Genomic DNA, 22,524 nt, shown 5'->3' with positions numbered 1-22,524 from the left:
ATCCAGAGTTGCGTGTCCAGTTAAATCACGGACTTGAACTAAAATCCAGGATTCAACTAAATTGAGGTTAATCCAAGATCGCGTCAAGGATTCTAAGGTTGATATAAGAGCCATAGAATCACATTTATCGGGTTTTTTAGGTTGTGTTTGATTGCATAATTCGTTGGAAAGTCTTTGCAGTGAAACACGGTTCTCTGGTTTTTAAACCGTTTGGTTGTTTTAAAAAGCGTTTCTACTTAAATATACTAATTTATGCGGAACATCTATTGATGCTAAATTGTTTTTCAGGAAAGAATTAGGGTCGATAGCAAAACTCATTTTGATATACATATTTCTAACTCTCATATAAATAATTGTTATTAACTATCATTCAGGAGTACTATCTTCATCGGGACAAACTTTCTTCCTCTCATCGCCGGTAAAGACGGCCATGGCCGGATCTCAACACCGTCCACAACCAGACCTCCTTCTTCTCCCCTTAGCTTCACTGTTATTTGGATTTGGAGCTCAAGTTTCGGCTTTCTGAGTATTGGACTTCCTCATCTTCTCAATCTCAACCGCGGGTTTTGTAATCGATATTTTTATTTGTAGGGTTTCTGTGTTTTTAGTCTCTAAGAGGTATTTTCGGTGGACACAGGAACAAGGGGCTTCATTTTGGAAGGGAAAGGAAGATACGAAGTCAGGGTTTCACGTTTCTGGAGTAGCAAAACCCATTGTTCGCTCCATTTGCTCCAACGGTTCTGGATTACCAAAACCCATCGCTTTTTCTGGATTACCCTCCAACGGTTCTCGTATCAGCCCCATTTTTCGCTCCGAAGGTCCTCCAACGGTTCTCGTGTCAGCCCCATTGTTCGCAACTCCGTCGGTAAGTACCTCCTCCCCCCTTTTCTTTATCTTTTCATACAATATTTATGCTTCATTGACTCTACTTCCGGTTGGAACTTGAAACTCTGTTGTTTAAGAAAGAGAGAGAAGAGAGAGAGAGAGGAAGTTTACCTCCTGGTTGGTTTTTCTGGACTGTTTAGTTGGTTTTTCTGGACTGAACGTTCAGGAGAGATGTGTTGCACTGTTGTAATGTGTTGGAAATGAGGTTTTCTGTTCTGAATTTTTGATAAATTTCCGAAAGAATCTTTGATCTAATATGAATGTTAGATTTTCAATTCAGAGTAAATTTATTGTATCACTTCAGGTTTGAGAAATTCCTCTAAAGAATCAATCACTCAAAATATATTTTCTACTCTTACTCTACTTTCCATATATAGAGTTGTACTCATAGAAAGAAACCAAATATAACGGTGGCTATTTTTAGTCTGAGAATTTGAAAAGTTTATTTAACGAGGAGAATCAATTTATGGGTCTCTAATCTGTACTACTGCTTCTACCGATGTGTCCCTTAGTTTTCCTCTTGATCTCTCAATCACTTCACATCCCTCAAGCTTCCAAAAAAGGAATTGGCCTTTGTAGGGGTAATTGGAAATTCTATAATGCACCTTCCTTTGTTCCATAATATATTACTTGGAGCTATTTTTGCTGAAGTTTGAAGCTTGGAGATGTTTATGGTATCAAAATGAGCCAAGCTCTTGTTGCATCAGGTTTTGGTCCTTTTGAGAAGTCAGGACTGACCTTGTGTGGATGCCAAACATGCATTCCTGTGCAAAACTGTTCATTATTCCTGGATGATCCAAAACAACCTCCCTCTGAACTGGATTAATGGACACGGCCTAAATCCTCTTATATGTGATTTAATTCTATTACTTAGCTGTTAATTAAGTGTAATACTAGTGAAGAAGTTAACATGTTCTTCTGATGCCTTTCCAGAAACCGAAATTCCTGAATTAGGCATATGGAAATTCATTGAGGTTTCTGTTTTCAAAGATTAAACATCCTCTGTCTTAGCAACCATAGGCTAACAATTCCAAATTCTTCCAGATTGTTACTTATTAGTTGAGGCAATAAAACATGTTTTACTCATTCTCTGCATTCCTTATTGTGGTCTGCTTGGACTGTTGTTTTGAATGGAAGAAAATAACTGCCTTACTAAATGGGGTGGGTAAGGTAATATGAGTGTCTGAGGAGACAAGGAAGTTCATTTTGAATATAGAAAAAAATAATAATAAAAAATAAAAATTCTCATGCTCCCAAAAATGGGAACCAAAGAACCTAGGATTTTCCAATTTTTTATATCTTATAATGATTTGCCCTGGATCCCCTTTGGGTTCAAGCTGAGTTACAGCTTTGCTCACTATAAAATTTGGATCTACAAGATGGAAAAGGGAAAGGATTAACCATCTGTTATTTGACGTATTCGCATTCAAAATGTAACCTATGAAGTTAAAGTAATAAAACATCGTAAATATAATTAACAACTGAAGGGTTAATGGTTCAAGGAGTTGAAAAGAGAGGAATTAATATGTTAGTTTGCCTAGTGTTTAAAGGAAATGAAACTCTCCAAGACTGGGAAAAAAATCCAAAACTAAAATCCAAAACTCTCCAGGAAATGTGAGTAATTTAGTGATAATTATGCTTATCATTTCCTACTGTTTCTTCATGTTTAACTTCAAGAAAAAAAAGAAAAGAAGGGACTTAGATTTGTAAATAAACTGGTTCTTAGTTCTTACACTTAGTATCAAAACCTACCAAGCCTTTCTCTCTCTTAAAGCTACACAAGAAAAACTTTCAAGGCCTCACTCCTCTGTCTCAGACTCAACCTCTGAATACCCTTCATCCCCTCTTTCTCTCTCTCTCTCTGTGTTAAGAATATATTGATAGCAAAACTGCTCAAAACTCCTTATAAATGCAGGGGCCTTGCAACAATGGCTGTTACTTAACAGGGTAAATTTGCTTTTGCACTTTAATGTTACTTTTAGTATGCATTTGTGTGCAAGATTTGAGGTAAATAAACACAATAAAATATGGTGATTTATAGAAGCAGCTGGTACAATTCTAGCTTGACAATTTCTCTGATTGGGTGAGCCCTTTCGGACTCAGATTGGACTAAAGTGACCTGGTTGGACCCTTTTCTGGACTGTTTAGTTGGTTTTTTCTTGTGGCTAGGAATATGAAGCCTATATACCCTTGTGTTTAAACTATTACAGATTTAGATCTAATATTAAGGGTACCACTGGTGGGTGGATGAAATGTCTGCTAGTCCATATTCTTACTCATGTTTTACTAATATTTTTTTGAAATATATATATATATATATAATCTTTTGTAATTTTTTTTTCTTTTGTTGTATTGTTGTGAATCTCTAGATCAACGTACTAATGGATCCGTGGAGAGAATATGATGAGATGTATTATGAGAAGCGCAAGAAAATCATTATCTTAACGGGAATTGCTTTGGTTGTAGCAGTGGAACAGTACAAAAAATTATTTCTTCGCAAACAACCATATCGTGGTGAGAGTCTTAGATGATTCATCGAGACAGAGAGAATTATTGGTGTGTCTGACCGCACATGTCGGAGCATCATAAGAATGAGTAGAAAAGCATTCTTCTCTCTATGTCAATTGATGCAAGAGTCAGACCTTCTTAGAGATAGCCCAACAGTACGAGTCGAGGAACAGTTGGTAATGTTCTTACAAACCATTGGTCATAATCTGAAAAACCGAAAAGTAGTACATGATTTTGGCCATTTTGGTGAAACTGTAAGCTGATACTTTAATTTAGTGTTGGGTGCTGTAATAAAATTGTACCTAATACTACTCAAGCCACCGCGTACCACAACACATGAGCGAATCTCTGGTAATCGTAGAAGCTTATACCCGTACTTCAAAGATTGTATTGGAGCCATTGATGGTTCACATGTTCCGGCTTGGGTACCACTTGACCAACATCATCGTTTTCGCGTTAGGCATGGAGAAATATCTCAGAATATCTTTGTTGCATGTGACTTCGATATGAAATTCACATACATACTTTCTGACTGGGAAGGATCTACTTCAGATTCAAGCATTTTGGAAGATGATCTACACAGAGATGGTGAGGGACGGATTTTGGTACCTCGAGGAAAATTTTATTTGGTTGGTGTAGGTTTTGCTAACCAAAAGGGGTTTTTGAGGCCATATTGTAATGTGCGTTACCATTTGAAAGAGTGGCGTAACTCAAACCAATATCCAACCGTTAAGAAGAAACTGTTTAACTTGCGGCATTCCAAGTTAAGGAATGTAATTGAACGTGCATTCCGTCTTTTGAACTATAAAGTTAAGATTCTAAAAAGTCAAGCAGAGTACCCATATAAGACACAAACAAGACATGCTTTGTTCTCTGTTCAACTATGTTTATCTGACCTACATGAATTATCTGATTGAACTATGCAATTTTGCAACCAAATCCACTGTGTGCATAACAACATTAAAATATTTCACTTTTAATATGCACATGGATAGCATAAGCTGGGTGCCCGGTTATATCTGGTCCTGACAAAAAAATTAATGGATGTTCAATTAAATAAAGCATAGTTGGAAGAGGAAAATAATATTTTATTATTTGATATTTTCAGTGAGGAAATCAAAGGGAAAATTTTAATTATGTTCCATGACTTTCAAGTTGCAATATATATGCTCTGGTACCTTGTATTTGCCTCAATTTTAATTCAGTGTTACATAAGTATTGTTTGTTGGAGTTAGTAGAGATGGTCAAACTGCTCCACAATATGCTGTTGTCTGCTTTGGAGAAAACCTAGATTGGAGGCCTCGGGCACAGTTTAAAAAAAAAATACATTTGAAGCATTGTGGCCATAGGCTACTGACATCATGGCTACAACCAGAATACATCTGCAAGCTCCTCCTTAGTTCTTTAAACTTAAAAAAGTCAGGGTTTGCCAAGTCCAACTTCCTTGGGTAGGAAGCATATGCTTGTTATGATTCTGCTTTCGACTAATTGTCTATTAGCTCGATACATTTAAGTAGTGAAAATGAATGTCAAGCGTTATTAACAGTATTTTCTATGCATGTTTGCTTGTTTGGAAATGTTTGGTGTTAACGTATAGATGACATCAAATGTGTCTGCTTGTGCCATTGCTAAGTGTGAATTCTGTGGGAAAGATAGCTCAATTTTCACTTCTAAGTCAAGGTCACATGTTAGAAGGAAATTTTTTAAATGTTCAATGAATTGCCCAATCTTCATGTGGGTAACCAAACAGTTTTCCAGTCAGATTCAACTAACAGAATCAGGGTAACCAAACAGTTTTTTACACCCAAGAAATTGTTCCAAAGGAACTCATCCACATGAGTTACATCCAGAATCCAGAATCCAGAATCCAGAATCCAGAATCCTGAATCCTGAATCCTGAATCCTGAATCCTGAATCCCTAGAATGTGGTTCGACGGAATATTCGAACCAAACACCCCCTTAGTGTTTCGAACAATTTATGTCTTGTTGTTACTGCTTATACTGATTCTTTTTTGGGTTGGGGGGGGGGGAACCCAATCTGAAGCCCAAGTCGAAGCCCACTCATAATAAAAAACCCTTGTCCTTCCAATCTAAAGCCCAAGTCAACCAGAGTTGCCAAGCTATAAAACCATATGGGCCTTTCAGATCGCGGGCTTCTTCCCTCCCAAGATTTATTAAACAGCTCTAACTGCATGATTCAAGTGTTCATCCTGCCAACAGCTACCTAAGCACTCGGTTAGGAATTGCTTATTCAAGCAGCTTTCCGTATGGCACTTCTGGTGTTCGTGTCCCTCCCCCCTCTTTCCCTTGCTGACCACCTTCCTTGAGTTGGAATGTCTTGTTGGGCTGTCATCCTAGTTGGCCCATGGGCCTCCGCCGTGGAACCCTAACCCCTTGCCCTTTGTCTATTCTCCATTCTTTGTCTATTTCCATTTCCTGTGGCCAGCGACTAAAGGCGAGCGTAAGTATTTTGACTTCTGAGTGTAATGGATGCATAACTCTCTCTCTCTCTCTCTCTCTCTCGGGATTAGGGACAGGTTGTCAATGCATTCGAGTCCGGTGAGCATCTGTGGATTGTCAGGGTTTGATGGTTAAACCCTATTTGCAACCTTTGTGTAGCATCTGTGTGAGAGAGAGCATGCACCAGACTTGGATCTGAAACTCTTCTCTCTGATTTGGGTCCTGGAAAAAGCTTCAGAAGCTTCAGGTTCAACATTTATGCTTTAATCTTAACTGCGTTTGCTCTTTGACTAGAATATAACGTTCTGATTTAGCTCTCACTTTTTTTTTGGCCAATCCAGGCCGATATGGTGACCGATCCGGGAAAACTGTACTTTTCTGTATCCAGAATCCCAGATTGGTATTGGCTGAGAGCCTGAGACCGATACGATACCCAAGAACTAAATTCCTGGTTGCACTTGCCTATTTTGAATATTAGAAGGGTATTTTGGTAATCTGATACACTAAGGCCCTTTTCTCATTCGATTCTCACATTAACAACGAAAGGGTTTGGGGTTTTAGAGAAGACCAACTCAGCATTGCCGGAGGAGACGACCACAATCGGGATTGATGGTGTTAAAGTATGGCCTCTCTCTCTTTCTGGTTGCTTTTTGATTGGTTTCCATGTTTATATATAACTTGATCTGTTTGAAGATTTTTTTTTTTTTTTTTTTTTTTTTTTTTTTTTATTGTGATTCGGATTTCGTTTGTTTTGAAGAATTTCATCTAATTGCATTTAGGCTAATGGTAGTCATTGATTTCATTGACAGGTGGTTTATGTTTCTCTTTATTTAGATCATCACTTCAATCTAAGATGGCAGGTTTAATTTCCAAGTGTTCAAGTGGTACGTATTATCTAGCGTTCTTATTAATTCTTGAAAATGGTTTTTATATCATTGGCCATGATTGTATTATAACTGTTTCCTATATGATTTTAAAATCTATGGTTCTTCTTTTGAATGTTACTTGCCGGGTAGTAACCCAAGAGTTGCAGAGATAACTTGAGTAGGTTACTTTATATTCCCTCTCATTATCATCTTCTAACGTCTATTCTCTTGAGATAATCTACAATAAGCGAAAGAGAAGTGAAAATCACTTATTCTTCTTCTTTTTGCTGCAAATGGTTAATTTTGCAGCAATTTAGTAAGTTACAAAATCTGAACCTACTTACTAGTATCATTCCTATGCTCCTCCCTCTCAATCTAACCATCAATTTGACGAAAAATTTGGAGAGTTATACCCAACCATCAATCCTTACCTTTGGTTCTAATTTGGTGTTGATCTGTCCAGCAGTTTGTTTGATTCCTGTTTATTCCTATATCTGAGACCTACTTTGTATTTTTGTTCTCTCTATTATAGTAACCTATTTAACCATAGGATTCCCATGAAACTTGGTAGTATCATTCCACTACCCTATCTCCACAGTCGACCAGAACGTGGACTTGATCTAAGCCTTGGTGCTTTAGCCATCGATCCCTTTCTTTTGCTAGAATTTCCACCTTATGATTCTGCTTATGGGTGGGTTGTAACTACTTTCAGTTAAGTTGAATTGAGCCATATCACTAAGTCACCTTGGCTGTTATCATGTGCGTAGTAGGAAAGCTCATGATTCCTTCCCCTTTTTTTACTCTTACCTATTTTGATAGAATTCTGAATAAGAAAGAAGATAAGGAGAAGGTAAAGAGATATTCTTTGAGGGAAACTAACCTCCAACTGCGAAGCATTAATTGGATAAAACTTGGCTCCTTGCATCATCGACTGATAACACTCATATAGACTCCTCCCACATTCGACTACCCTCCTTCATTATGGCACTCGCTAATAACCATACTTCCTAAAGACTTAGGACTCCCAACAACCTCCCACTGACCTGTGTTATTCACCCGTTACATGGACTCATTTAACTCTAAGCCGCATACCTGATCAATCGTGCATATGTGGGATTTATTGAAGAAAAACAGATACATAACACAATGGGTAACTTTTAACATTCTGTTAGTGACAAATAATCAATTTGAATAAATCTCATGGATTTCTAAATTATTGGAGTGAAATATGGCTGCAAGGAAAGAAGTGATCTAGATTGGGCCAGGGAGTGCTTTTTGATGGCATACTGGATTTTTCTTACAAGGGTAAAGATCTAGGTTTCATTGTGACCAAGTTCGCAAGAAGTGGCTCATCAAACGTGACAGCGTAACAGGAAGAACTTCCATGTTCTGTTCCAACCTTTAGGATGAATCCTCTTTCTATTCAATGCAGAGACACTTCAAAGCTGTTTAGACCTTGCTTAGTTGCTTGAACTTTCCATATCATAATGGGACTGCCCATGAATTTTCTATACAGAAACAAATCTAAGTGCTCTTCATTGAGCAAAAATATATTTCGTTAGGATGACAATATTCTCAGTTGAAACATTTTCTAACATTTGGATTTATAGTGGCAAAGGTGATTCCGAGGTTCTTTGATTGTAAGAGGTCTTTGGCACTCTCTAGTAAAGCAATAGTATGCAGAAATTAAGTCCTGAGGTTGGTATGAAACTCCACTATCTACGCTTGTATCAATATACCATAGCAATGAATTATGCTCTTAGTATACAAAAGAAGGTGAAGACTGGAATATAGAGTAAGAGCTAAGTGATGCTGCACAACTAAGGGAACTCACATTTATGAAACCTTGAGAACCCTACAAGAAATGCAGAGAGTTTTGGATGGTTATATAAGGGCTTTGAAGGATGGAATGAAGTAAATATTTAATTTAAGCTTGCAACGATGTGATGCTATTCAATGTTAAGGTATAAAGTCGTAAATATGGTTTGAGTTGATCATTGAAAAGTTCAAAGAAAAAGAACTAAGATAGAAAAGAAGGGAAGAAGCGGGATAGTTCTTGTCAACATTATAGAAATAGATTTTCTATGAGTTGCACATAGAAGGGGTTGGAAACATCACACCTTTAGGTAATTAGTAATCTCGATGCAACAAGAAAATTATTTATTAATTATTCATTCATTGTCATAGATTGAAGTATTGATAATACATATGCTGTAACCCATATTACTCCTGGTTCCACAGGGAAATGTATATGTATATGTATATCTATATAGGTTGACATTGAGAGTTTGAGATTACTTATGATTTATGAACTTATGTGGACTGATTGAATAGGGACTTGTCAACCTGTCAGAGATTTGTGCCCCTCTTAGCATATATTAACCAAATTTCCATTAACTCCTTGTCAGTATTGGTTTAACTACAAAGTTCCATGTGCACCACGTAGAATTATGAGTATGGTTCAAAAATTTTCTGAATAATGATCAAGGGGAATTATTATACGCTATAATTTTACCTAAATATGGTTAATTTATTGCTCGAATTTTAGAATTGTCAACTTCATCATTTTTTTTCTTCTTTTATTCCTTACAATTTTTTAGATTTTAGATTTTTTCCTTTTAAAGTTTGGCAAAATCAATTCATGTCTGAGGAGCATATTTTCCTTGTTGGGAATATACTCAAATAATGCCCCTTGAATTTCAAATTGTTAAATAAAAATGCAAGTCTAACTTTTGAGGAGGCTGAAGAAGGCGACCATGTTTTATGAAATAATGACTATGGGCTTTGTATTATAGATATGTCATGCAGCAATACTATAGCCATCCACCTGAGAGAGGGATTGTAACTTTGAGCCAATCTAGGACCTATGCCAATACTCTACACATCTCTTCTAGTACTAGATTTTTTTTTTCCTTTCTTTCTTGAATTCTTGCTGAGCTAAATGGAAAAGTTTTAGACTCCTTTCAACTATTTGCCCCTATGTCTATTTTCTACAGAGTTGTACATTGTGTTGAAGCATTTCAATGAAATACTGAAATGTCCATAAGCCTTCTAATTTAAAATACGCTGAAATGGAAATATCAAGAATTGATTTTCAGAATGGAAAACTCATTTTAAAACTTAAAAGCAAACTTCTTCTCCTGTAACTGAGGAATGACATCACACTGACTTTTAATGAGCAAAAACACAGTGGGTCGTTCGATGTTGGGTGGCCTTGGCAACAATTCTCAGCGTTTTCTTGGAACTTCGCATGAGATAATGAGGATGACATGCAACCAATTCTTATCTCAGGTAAGTTCATTAATTCTTATCCTGCTAACATTTTTTGGCACTTGCAAGTTGCATTTGTAACGATTCAGACATCTTATTTGATTTAAGATAGTCATTGATTTTTTTATTTCTCCTCTCTGCATGGAGTGCTAAAATTTTCTTTTGTGCTTTGTGGAAATGGGGCTTTATAGCTATGTTTCAAATTTTATTACAAGTAAGTTTAGGTCAGGAAATCAAACCTACTATAGAATGTTTCATTTATTTGGCATGGAGTGCTAAAATTTCTTTTGTGCTTTGTGGAAATGGGGCTTTATAGCTATGTTTCGAATTTTATTACAAGTTAGTTATTAGGTCAGGAAATCAAACCTACTATAGAATGTTTCATTTATCGAGGAGCCATAAATTTTGAAGCATTACACCTCTGGGCAGGTAGATGGAAGAAAACTAATTTCCCATACACTCAGGCCATACATGTGACACAAATCCTTGTTGATGAAAGTGATCATTGAATAAATTTTTCCATGAAGTATTCTTACCCTCTCTTTTGTTTGTAAAGATGATTGAAAAGTGATCTAATGATTAAGATCATATGTTTGGATCAATATTTGGAATAACTAGTGTGGTTAGAATGTTTGCCAGGCAGGGAATGCTGTGAAATGGTCTATGGATATCAGGCTTTTCTGCTTTGGTTGTGGATTTTTTTCATGGCTTGATGTCTCATCAACATGTATGCAAAGTCTGCAAGCCCATGAGAGTCTCATCATGATCAACTCAACTAGCCTAGGATTTAACATAGTTGGTCAGTGAACACTATGAGGTGAACTAGTCATTAAATGAGATCATTGCTAGCTGATCAGCTTTTTTATTTTTTTTTTCACTTCACACTGGGTGAGAAATTTCTGAACTTAATATTATTAGAAGATGACCAAGTAATTAATTTTGACCACCCAGTCTCCTAAAAGTTTGATGATCCACCTATCTTAAATGATCAGTGAGAGTCAGTTGTTGGGTGGTGCCACCTTTCGGCCGTCTTTTGGTCCTGTTCATTGCCCTATGTTGAAGAGCCAGCTCAGTTCTAGGAGATGATGGGTTAATGATTATTCCTGTTATGGTTTTTGTTTCTCTCTTTCTCTCTCTCACATAGTTGAGTTACTTTGGTCTAACTGGTTTAGTTTTCACGGTTAAAGTAGTGTAGTAGTTGGTCTAATATTTAGTAAGAGTGGGTTAAATAGGTTAGCCGACCCCATTCAGTTGGGATAAGGCTCTGTTGTTGGTGTTGTAGTGGGTTGAATAGGTCACTTTTATACATTGGCCTGAGAATTAGAAGATGACTATTCAAGCTCTGTCGGTACATTATGCTTTATGAAAACTGAGAATTTTCTTTTCATACAACTGATTAGTGTTTTTCTTCTTCCTTCTTGATGTTGGAATAACCATTGCTCAGGTAACAGAGTTTGATTTTCCTGTTCATTGCTTTCTTATTTCCCGTGGCTTTCCTCAATATCCTTATCATCCTCGACCATCACTTCCCATACAAGTCACCAATTTCCCACACCACATTCCCAACCATTAACCCTAATTCTTCATTACCACAACTTGGAGATTTAAACCCTGTCAGTCTATAGCCTCCATTAAACATCAAACCATCCTACCCAGATCACCTTTTTTTATTTCTATTACGACCTTTCTTAACGCCCTTATCCTACTTCAAACACTAATCCTAGAGTCCCCGTTCTCTCTCAATGTATTCTTAATTCTGACTTGCAGCGATTTTTCAACTTAGGGACATTAATTTAAGCCATGCTAATCTGTTTGACTTGTACATCCATATCCTTCCTGTTAACATGATCTTCATATTCATTTTCCTTCCTCAAAAATTCGTTGTCTTATTTTTATAAATCTAATTTAATCTTTTTGCTGGCCTGTAAAGTAGTTACACACCGACATGTGGTGTTTCAACAAATTTTGCTCACCTACGCAATGCCTATTATTGAATTTGCTAGGGTAGGCAAAATGTGTAGAAATTTCCTTGCTGCTCAGGCTGCATTTGGCTCTAGTGATCTTCGTAGTCATAACTCATAAGACCCATCAAGTGTGGAGACTTCCTATACCTGAGACGTGCTTCTAGAATTGTGCATGCAGATCCAATGTTTCTGAACCTGCAATATTATTTTCTCAGTTGAAAATGATAAGCCTGATTTCTGTTATAAGAACAGATATTTTGAAGAAATTCTTGTTCTTTAGCTGCAGACCTGCAGTATCATATGATTTCAAAAGAGAATTTTATAAGAACAGATTTTTGAAAGGCATTCTTGTTCCCTATCCTAAGTATCATGATTTCAAAAGAGAATTTGATGTTTATAATCATCATGAATACATTAGCTTCATTCCCCTGCTCCCTCAATTTAAATAAAAAGATGATTGAGTTTCATTTTTCATAAAACATTTGCTGGTTACCACATTGTGTCCACGAGAGGGCAGCTTCCTCTAGGGATGTCACTGGCTGGTCTGGTTTTGGCTGGGCTCTGTTCTGGTTCTGCTAGACTGCTATGGCCTAATGGTGGACTGGACACAGATTTCAGTCACAAGCAGCTTGAGATTTTTGGCCTATGTGACTGCTGGTCTGGCCTTGGATTGGAACTGTTTAAGTTGGGTCTGTTTCAAGAATAGGTCACATGGAAATTCAAAATATCTAATTGATATCAATGGGTTAACCAATCACTCAATTACCCAATCGACGTGATTCAGATTAATGGAGGTTGAATTCATAGTTGAGTACCTGATCACTATCTGGGTACAGTCTGTAACCATACTTAAAGAATTCTCCTAAGTGTATGCCCAATTGATGTACCTACTGAGTGTCTCTCACGCATTGCGTACCTGTATATTAAGGCTTTGACAAGTTATTAAATGTTATTAAGGATTGAGCGAGATAATACTAACTGAAGCAAATTTAGTAGTTCAAGTATTGTGACCAGATGGACCATTATTATTGAGTTTTCTAATTTTTAAAATATTTGAATACTTTTTCAACGTTTGGATTCCATATGTCAAACCCAGCTGATGTAGTTGCATTAATCACCAATCTGATATGGAGGCTTATGATCAAGCTTGGGAGGCCCATAAGGTGTTGTTGCATTCTAATGGGCTAAAATTGACCTTTGGATAGTTATATTATAGATTGGGCCTTTTACTTTTTGTAGGTTTCATTGGAATGGGCTTAATTTGCATAGGGATAGTGTCCAAGTGTTTGAGTTAGATTACGATACTTAATAGCTAGATAAAGTTTTGTTTGAGTTTGTTTACTTTATTGAGTGTGTGATTGTGATTGGGAGTCCTTTTTTTGAGTCATTTTAGGAATTTTAGAAGGCCTTTATATATATGTAATTACTCCCCCATCAATTAAAGATGGTTTGAGTAAAGAATATGAGTCTTTTTAAAATTTTTGGTGCTGTTGAGCCATGCATACGAGATTGGTATCCCATATGTGATTTCTTCTTTCTTCCTCCCAGTTAGATTGATCTCAACTCTTTTTCCTCCCATTCCATCGATCTGATTTCTTCCCTTAACAGCACTATTGCTTCCTTTATGTCAGATCTGATTGTAGTGGGCCTGCTTTTTCAGATTGCGTTACCAACTGCACCAACGAAGAACCTACTAGGTGACTCCAATATATATATTGGGTGACAAATGATCACGTTTCTACTGTTGGCATTCTTGGGGGTGGGATTTATATGGTAGATTCGTACCATTTTTAACATGAGAGACCATGCTTGGTCTATGGATGCTCTTGACGCTTGCTGAAAGCCATTATTAAACCATAGGTAGTAAATCGGTGCTTGGTTGCCACTTAACTATTTACCTGGTCAGGTCAGGTCTGGACCCAGCATGGTAATATCCTCTGCTTATGTGATTGCAATACAAGCATTATTGACTGCTTACTCATGCACCCTTTGATATTCATCTAGCCAGCCCCTGGGCTGATTTTTCAATGGGTAATTGTAGCTCTAGCTTTTTCCTGTCCTCACCCTACCACAATCATTCTCAAAATGACTTGTCAATTCCTGGGAAATGTTATCTAGAAAATGGGCCAACTACTGCTATGGTACCAATCAGCCCAATTCAAAGCCATACAAGATTCCAATCCTAAGCTGTACATCTCTTTCATCACCACTTCTCCTATGATCATTTTAGGCCTACCTCTAGCTCTTTTATCTCCTTGAATTTGAAATTACTCACTGCTCCATTCCGGAGCATCCAAAAGGCCTCTGTTGCACATGTCCACGCCTTCTCAGACAAATTTCTCACAACTTATCATGAATAATGATATTTTTTATCATAGCCTGGTTGCTTGGACCATTTGAGCTATCAACTGCTGTTCAAAGCCTGGTTAATTTTTTAAAACATTGGTACAATGTTCTCAATTATTAACAATTTGTGAACTCAGAATCCAAGTAGGGAGGCTGAACAATGGCAAGATGGGGTTTGAATAATAAGATGCAGTATTTCTGGTCAGACAATCCACCGTCTGGATTAAGTGTTGATGCCAGTCAGCACGGATGATTCATTTTGTAGCTTGTCTGAGTTGGTATGTTTTTAACGAGTCGAGTCATCTGGATTGCATGTGTCTAGTTTGTTGTGTGTGAGTGTAACAGTGAGGTTATTAGCTATAATCTGTAGAAGTTCGAAATATGACAAAATTTATGATATTTCAGTTTTTGAAAAGAAGGGAACTCTACTGCAGCCTAATTTCTTTTTGATGAAGTAATTGTAGTCATCCACTTTGTGTATTCCTATCCAAATTGCTTTGGCATGTTTCGAAGTAGTAGTTAATTTGGATTTTATCTGTAACATTTCTCATTCCTGAGATATGTCCAGTTACTAGTGACCAGACTTGAAGTGTTCTTGCATTTTTGCAGCAGCATAGAACATTCATACAGATGAGGACCAATCTGAAAGTTGTGGATAACTCAGGGGCGAAGCGGGTGATGTGCATACAAGCTCTGAAGGGGAAGAAAGGGGCAAGGTTGGGAGACACTATAATAGCATCAGTAAAGGAAGCCCAGCCTCGGGGCAAAGTGAAGAAAGGAGATGTTGTATATGGTGTGGTTGTGCGTGCTGCTATGCAGAGGGGCCGTTGTGATGGGAGTGAGATCAAGTTCGATGACAATGCAGTAGTCCTTGTCAACAAGCAAGGAGAGCCAATTGGAACTCGTGTATTTGGACCTGTCCCACATGAATTGAGGAAGAAAAAGCATGTTAAAATTCTCACTCTAGCAGAGCATATTGCATGAGGTATCATTTTCTTCCTGAGGTATCATTTTCTTTCTTTTGGTTTTTTGATTGTTAAATTTTTCCCTGCATCTGGGAAGAGTGTGAATTGGGTATTAGGGGCATAATGTTGTATTGCCAAAAAACAGTATGACCATGTTTGATTCGAGTCTTTAAGCTGCCTCAAGCACACAAATTTTTGTTTGGAGTAAATGCCCCCCTCCCCCCTCCTCTTTCTTTTTCTCTGTGTTATGCTTGTATCAAAACATGCAATGACAGGTTGTTTAATTGGCTTCTATTCATTTTCTTTTTCCAATTCTCTTCAAGGTCAAATGGAAAGAAAACTTTACATGACCAGTCAAGGCTATTTTAAATAAGAGGCTATGGGAATTGGGAAATATGGTTTTACACTAACAGTCCATCCACTTCTCTTCCCTACAGTCCCACACTTGAAAACATTTTCACAGCCTCTCAAGTTTCCTTGACAACTGAACACAGCCTTGAGGCCAAATAGCAAGGTAAATAACATACACTGGCCATTTAATGCGATCTGAAAAGAGGCTACAAAAATAGGATTCACAGGTGCGTGTGATGGCTTGGATTTAACCAATGTTTTTGAAGGGTAAACTTTGCATAGGCTGCAGGAAGTGAAATGATATTATTAAAAAAAGGAAAAAGAATGGTCCCTGGTTGTGCTCTCTATGCCAAGACGTTTGGATTGTCAAAAGATCATCTTAATCCTGTGTGCTTGATGCCGCTGCCTGCTTTACCATACCTATGCACTGGTGCAATACATAGAAAGCCTGACTAGGGATTGCTTTTTATTACCCTTTGGAATCATGGTGGTGTTTCTATATTGAGTAGGACCAGTGGGTAACATTTTACCTTACTGAAAATTTGGCATATCCGATGAAAATTCTCATTTTCTGATTAGAAAAAAAGAAGTTAAATATTTTTTTTTCTTTCTTTTTAGATCTGAGTAAATTGGATGAAAAGTAATGTAAAACTTCGTTGGTAAATAAGCTTTTTGAATAAAGATCTTATTTTTTTTTTTTCTTTTCAGATTAGATGGATTTGTTTGACAAGTAAAACTCCATTACAAGATTCGAAAAGTTTTTTCAATTTAAAAGTTGCTATCTTTCAAAGTAACTTGACTTGCTTTCATTTCGATTTTTAGGCCAAGTGCTGATCTAAAACCATAAAAAATATGATATTTTACGGCTCAGCTTGGATGTAAGAGGTATAAAAGGGCAAGGAAGTGGAGTTTTCAAACTTACAAAAAAAAAAAGGAATTTCAGTAAGCATTATTCCATATGTAAGGTTCTCCAAACATGAGTCATTGCTTACACCTAGACACGAGTGTTATTTTTTAAAGAAGAAACAACAAAATACATTCAAGTGAATGGGGGCTGAAAAGGCTTCATGTTTAAACAAACAGGGGATAATCCCATTTCACTTGATTTTTTCCTTTTCCGCCTTTTTACATGGAATCAAATGGAGCCTATGGGAAAAATACTAGTAATACTAATAAACCTTTGGTAACGAAATATGGTTTTTTTTTTTTTTGGGGGGGATGGTGGGGGGTGGGGTAGAGACATTGCCCAATATGTAGTTAAAAAAAAAAAATGTATACATCTGATCTCAAAATATGAATTAGTTTCGGCCTTGGTATACAAATTATCTTACTATATCACTCTTGATTCACTTTCTTATTTCTCCAAATCATCTGATTCCTTTCTCCAGAACATAATGTGAAAAGCTCTTCGGTCAAGCAGCTTCTTAACTTCCTCAATTGGAAGTCCCTTGGTCTCTGGTAAATAAACCAACACAAAGAGCAAGCCAACTACAGAGATTACCCCAAAAATGAGGAAAGTCCATGCAGTCCCAATTCCTGTGTTAAGGAGAGGAAGGACTGAGCCACAATCAGATTTGAGATCCAGTTAGCAGTGGCAGCTATACCTCCACAGACACCTCTGAACCTCAAAGAGTATATCTCAGAGTTCACAATCCATGGAACAGAACCCATCCCAGGGGAAAAGAATATGATGTAAAGGGCTAAGCCAATTAAAGCCACCCACCCATATCTGCTAGGACAACCTCTTGTGTACCATAGCATATGTTCCCCTTGACACGTATTCTTCACTGTTGTATTTGAGATCAAACATGCCCCAGGATATAACTGCAAAAGTAATTAACAGAAATATTAGAACTAAAGAAAAAGCTTAGAAGTTGAAGAATCCATTAATTTCTTGTTTAAAAGCCGATGCCTAGCTTACCTTGTTGGTTGCAGATGCACAGAAACCACAAGCTGGAGGAGGCCTTCAAGCACTGCATACAGTCCGAAGCAAAAGATGTGGACTGGTAATCTGGGCAGGTCATACCAGAGAATTGGGCTGTATCCTGCTTGCTAACTGCTGGTGATTGCGCAGTGGTCTCATGGAACGTAGCACATAGAAGTGCTAGTGAGATCATAACACCAATTAGACTGATAATCAGAAGTTTCTTCCTGCCTGTCCTGTCTACAAAGTATATGCTCACAATGGAGCCTGCGGCATTGAGACCTGCTGTGATAAGGGATAGTAGGAGAGCTGTTTGGTTCGACGCAAAACCAGCCAACTGAACAATTGTAGGGCTATAATACATTACTGTGTTAATGCCCACAAATTGTTGAAAGATCTGTAGTCCTACACCTGCTATAAGTGCTCTCCTGACTGTTTTGGTTTTAAGTATCTTGGTGAAATTAATCTTCTCCGATGATCCTTCTTCCTAGACCTCTGCATCAACCGATTCTTTCAGAGCTTGTATCTCTTCTTCAACCTCATGGGCAGGGAATATTTTTCTTAGCATGGCTTTGGCTTCTTCTTCCCTCCCCTGTATAATGTAGAAAACACAAGAAGCAAAACTGGTTTTGTTATTCAATTGTGGTTGTTTGGAGATAAGGGGAACCCAGAGGATACTCATGGTGATCATTATGGAAGTATCAAAAATTGTTTGAAAAAAGTCACATTCATAGAACATGAGATGACTGAGAGTAAGTATGCACCTTTCTGTATAGCCATCTTGGTGACTCTGGGTGAATCCACATCAATGTAAATTGAATTAAAGCTGGTAATCCAGCTACTCCAAGCATCCACCTCCATGTCCCTGGAGCCTGAAATACCAAACCTTAAGGGTTAGTAAAGACATCTTTGACAAATTAAATTCAAATCATAACTACTAGGATATGATATTGTTCCTCAATTACCTTGGTGAATGCTAAGTTGATCAGGTAAGATAGAAACTGGCCTCCAGTCATAAGGAAAGCATTGGTGCTGACCAGGGCACCTCGGACTTTCGGAGGAGAAGCTTCTGAGATGAATAATGGAGCAGTCATAGACGCCATACCAACACAGAGACCAACGATCAGTAGACCTGGGTTGGGAGCAGAGGCCATGATAACAGCTCCAAGAAAGAAGAGAAAATCTGCAACCAGGAGTGAGATTCCCCGGCCAAATCGGTCGTTCATCCATCCACCAATCGCAGCACCTATGATTGCTCCGGCGACTGCCTTACTGACAATACTTTCCTATATACATAGTATCACCATCCATGGTCAACAGATGTTTTTCTTGAAACAGAAGGACAAGTAATTTACATTCTTAAAATGGAGTATACAGATCTTCTCTCTTAAAAGAACCCAAATAGTAATTTATTTTGTATTTCTCTTCTTGTCTGTCAGTAAATTTAGCAGTGAAAGAAAGAGCTCTGAAGGTTTTCAGATTATGAATTCATAGCCTTTGTGAATCCAATTTTGATTATCATTAAGATGTCAATTGTGGGTATCTCTGATAGCCATGACAAAAGGACATTATGAAAGTAATTAAAGTCAAGTTAAGGTTTTAAGGGGATTCAAAAAGGGATATGGCATGAATCTTGTGATGTGGAAGGTTTCATACAGTGAGGATAATATGGTCATTTTTCATTGCATAAACAATGAAAAATTAATTATAAAATATTTCAAATTTCAAGTTTCAACTTTCAAGAGGTAGAACTTCAAAATCAGCAAAGAAAACAATCGTCTCAGCAATAATTGCAGGAGAAATTACAAATTTTTTTTTTTTTTGCTAATTCCATTTGTTAAGGAGTATATTTAAGAAAGCAAAAGACACTTCCTCACCTGCAGAACAGTCTCCCTATCAACAGCTTTCAAGTCCAATCACTCACCGGTTTGGTTTGAACCTTCAAACGGATCGATTCAGTTTACTTCAAACCATGTTTTGGTGAAAAATCAACCAAGAACTCATCTGAACCGTTCACTAAAAGTTGGACACGTGTCGAGTTCTGCACATAGAATAACATGGAATTGCACGAGATGGGAATTGCAGATGATTTTTATCCTTAATGTGAAATGTTGTGGGCCACCATGTAGATCCCTCCCCCATAAATAAATTTACACTACAAATAAAATCTGATTATCGATACCACATGAGTAAGTTTGAATCAGCCGGTGCCATCCCTAACTTCTGAGATAAAAATCCTTTACAATTCCCATCTCATACAATTCTATACAATACCCCCTGTAGAGGTCGACACGTGGACAACTTGAAATAGACAACTCAGATGCTTTGTTAGTTGAAGCTCACCAAAACTAGTTAAAAGTAAGTGAACCGATGCATCCAATGAAGCAAACCGGACAGGTTCAACTTTGTGATTAATAGATTAAACTCTCGCTGGAAGCCACTCCCACGACATTCTCTCTCACCCCTCTCTCTATCTCTCACACCTCTCAACCCTAACAAGCTCACTCTCACCAACGAGAAGGTCTGTTATCCTGTTACCCTAAGTCGATTTCTCTCTCTCTCTCTCTCTGCTCATGAAGATGTCGCTGATACTCTCAATTTGAACTAGTACCCCAATATCAATAACAAGATTGACAGAGAAGAGAAGAAATTGCTTTTGGGTTCTTCATTTCCTCTACTTGAAGAATGTTTACTCACTTCAGAAGTCATAAATGGTTAAATGTAGTAGATGGTAGATAATAACAATTCACAACGAACCCATCTCAGAATGGCTAAAAAACATTATTAATCTCCAATTTTTAGGTAATTAGAATGTTTAATTATCTCTCATGAAGTTCCGGAAAAAGCTGGATTATTTCAGAGTTACACACAATAGAGTAGAAAAAGGCAAAAGGGGGAAAGCAGAAGAAGAAACAAGAGATGAGAGAAAAAAGCTGAATCTGACTCGCCTTCACTTGACATACAATAACTGAAGCACACCTCCAAATCGATGAAGTGAAAAATGCCAAAGGATCCAAAGTTGCCCTATTGGAGAGAAATCAAGCGCCCTCACCCCTCACCCCTCACCCCTCACCCCTCACCCCTCACCCCATAAGACTCAGAGAGAAGTGGCGATTATCAGTTCCGATAAAGTGATATATAAATAGCCATCGTTCCCCAAGAAAGCCCTCCTCCACTTGCCGCCAAAGTGGAACTTGGCTACTTGGGTTGGGGCTAGAAGAAAAAAATAAAAAGGCTACCATCCATAGCCACCGATGGCCTCACAGGCCACAACGCTGCCTGGCCGGTCGAGAAAAGTAGAGATGTGATTGCAGAAACAGATGCGACATGCGACCAGCAGAAGGTAGCAACCCCTCATCACCTCATTGAAACCAAATCATCAATGGAGGATTTGTGGCCATTAATAGAAGGGGAGGTGGGTTTGGGAGTAGTTAGGAAGAGAGGAGAGTGAGTGAGGCTGATTCGCTCTGTTTTAGAAAGGGGGAAGCAAGCTCAAGTGATGGTTCAAAGTGAGCGAGTTAGGGTAGCAAAGCTTCTCCTTCGTGAGAGCAAGCTTGTTAAGGTTCAGAGATGTAACAGAGAGTCAGAGAGAGGGGTAAGAGAGAGAGTGTCGTGCGAGTGGCTTCCAACGGGAGAGTTGAACTGGTCCGGTTTGATTCATTGGATAGATCGGTTCATTTGCTTCTAACCGGTTTTGGTGGAGCTTCAATCAACAAAGCATCTGAACCATCTATTTCAAGTTGTCCACGTGTCGACCTTTGCAGGGGGTATTGTACAGAATTGTATGAGATGGGAATTGCAGAGGATTTTTATCCTAACTTCTAACCTTATTTATCCCCGTGAGCAATCTTCTACCACAACAATGGTAGAGATTATAACACCCTATCTTTACCAAGCCAAATATTGTCTACTTTGACCCATGAGCCTCAAGACTTTAAAACTCATAGAAGGGGTGCTTGAGGTTGTCAACTGACCCAGCCTCTTCCCCCTAATCGATGTGGGAGTGGGAGTAGAGATGCCCCTCTCAACGCCTCTCCCGTTTTTTGCCCAACCTTTGAGGCACACCAGATCTGGGCCATTTTTTGAGTCGTCACACAGATGCCAGTAAAAGTGTCAAATCAGATCTTACAAGAGAGAGGTCAATGAAGTAGAAGCTCTGTATTGCATGTAAGAATAGGAACAGGATATCAGAGTGTGAGTGGAGAAGTCGCCGAGCTATATCGAACAATAACTAGAGAAAACAAACAGCAATTTCTTCACACTGAGGCTAAAGAAATCAGTACAACAGTTTTATGGCTCTAAAAGTTTCCACATCTCTTACTGGCAAGAGGATCATGAGCTACTAACAGAGGACATGATTTCATAGATTAACTATTCTTATCATACCAAAGATTAGTTGAAACCAGACATAAGAACCAGTCAAAATAGTCATCCAAAACAATTTATCGGCTCCATTTTTCTTACAGAAATTGCCCAATATTTCAAAATTGTCAAAGCTGATTGCAGGAACCAGTCCAAGCTACAGAAATCAAGCCCTCCTTCTGCAAAGTGATTTCCATTCCAACCAACAAACACACTACCTGTAATCATTTAGACTTCTTTCCTTGCTTCTTCTTTATAACTTCATCAATATACATTATACCCTTGCCCTTGTAAACTTCAGGTGGCTTACAACTGCGTACAGCAGCAGCAAATTGGTGTACTCTTGCCTTGTCTATTCCAGTGCAGCAAATAACGTTTGGCTTAAAGCAGAATACACGGACAGCTGGTGGAACAGTCAATTCAACCTCATGGCTGTAACCTAATTTCAGATACAAGAGACGACCCTCTGATTCCGCCCTTGCTTTGAACCCCACTCCCACAATCTTGAGAAAGCGAAAGAATTTGGCTTCCATTTAGAATTTCCGAATGACCCACCACCAATCTGTTAAAGAAAAGAAAGAACAGGGAGGCGAAATCTATTAAAATTGAGTACAATAAAATTT

At 38.0% G+C, this 22,524-nt stretch overlaps 2 protein-coding genes and 1 pseudogene across 8 annotated transcripts in view; 1 reads left to right on the top strand and 2 right to left on the bottom strand.

The window, feature by feature from the left end:
- Positions 1-299: 299 nt before the first annotated feature.
- Positions 300-15,576, top strand: LOC122069490 (50S ribosomal protein HLP, mitochondrial-like). Of its 5 annotated transcripts, XM_042633510.1 has the most exons (7): positions 312-563; positions 638-865; positions 5,925-6,100; positions 6,195-6,473; positions 6,663-6,737; positions 9,910-10,010; positions 14,909-15,576. In XM_042633510.1, the coding sequence occupies exons 5-7, from the start codon at positions 6,707-6,709 to the stop codon at positions 15,281-15,283; spliced, it is 507 nt and encodes a 168-aa protein (XP_042489444.1). In that variant the 5' UTR covers positions 312-563; positions 638-865; positions 5,925-6,100; positions 6,195-6,473; positions 6,663-6,706; the 3' UTR covers positions 15,284-15,576. The 5 variants fall into 5 exon arrangements, with proteins under 5 accessions (XP_042489446.1, XP_042489444.1, XP_042489443.1 ...); XM_042633509.1 differs by lacking the exon at positions 5,925-6,100; XM_042633512.1 differs by lacking the exons at positions 5,925-6,100; positions 6,195-6,473 and having other exon boundaries at positions 300-563; positions 14,912-15,576.
- Positions 15,577-17,347: 1,771 nt separating this feature from the next.
- LOC122069488 lies at positions 17,348-20,248 on the bottom strand (annotated as a pseudogene).
- A 1,523-nt stretch (positions 20,249-21,771) lies between these two features.
- Positions 21,772-22,524, bottom strand: part of LOC122069476 (60S ribosomal protein L6, mitochondrial-like) — an 8,440-nt gene continuing 7,687 nt past the window's right edge. For all 3 annotated transcript variants that reach the window (XM_042633494.1, XM_042633495.1, XM_042633493.1), the window contains exon 2: positions 21,772-22,463. In XM_042633494.1, coding sequence (XP_042489428.1) covers positions 22,126-22,434 — 309 coding nt within the window. In that variant the 5' untranslated portion in view covers positions 22,435-22,463 and the 3' untranslated portion in view covers positions 21,772-22,125. The remainder of the gene's footprint in view (positions 22,464-22,524) is intronic.

Source organism: Macadamia integrifolia, unplaced genomic scaffold (assembly GCF_013358625.1).
Source record: "Macadamia integrifolia cultivar HAES 741 unplaced genomic scaffold, SCU_Mint_v3 scaffold624, whole genome shotgun sequence".
Taxonomy (NCBI): domain Eukaryota; kingdom Viridiplantae; phylum Streptophyta; class Magnoliopsida; order Proteales; family Proteaceae; genus Macadamia; species Macadamia integrifolia.
The sequence above is the reverse complement of the archived record's forward strand: the minus strand, read 5'-3'. Positions and strand labels throughout refer to the sequence as shown.

Coding starts and splice junctions, on each gene's coding strand:
- LOC122069490 (XM_042633509.1), top strand. CDS start 6,707: ATGGCAGGTTTAATTTCCAAGTGTTCAAGTG. Junction 6,738..9,909: donor AATTTCCAAGTGTTCAAGTG/GTACGTATTATC, acceptor GCAAAAACACAG/TGGGTCGTTCGATGTTGGGT. Junction 10,011..14,908: donor GCAACCAATTCTTATCTCAG/GTAAGTTCATTA, acceptor GCATTTTTGCAG/CAGCATAGAACATTCATACA.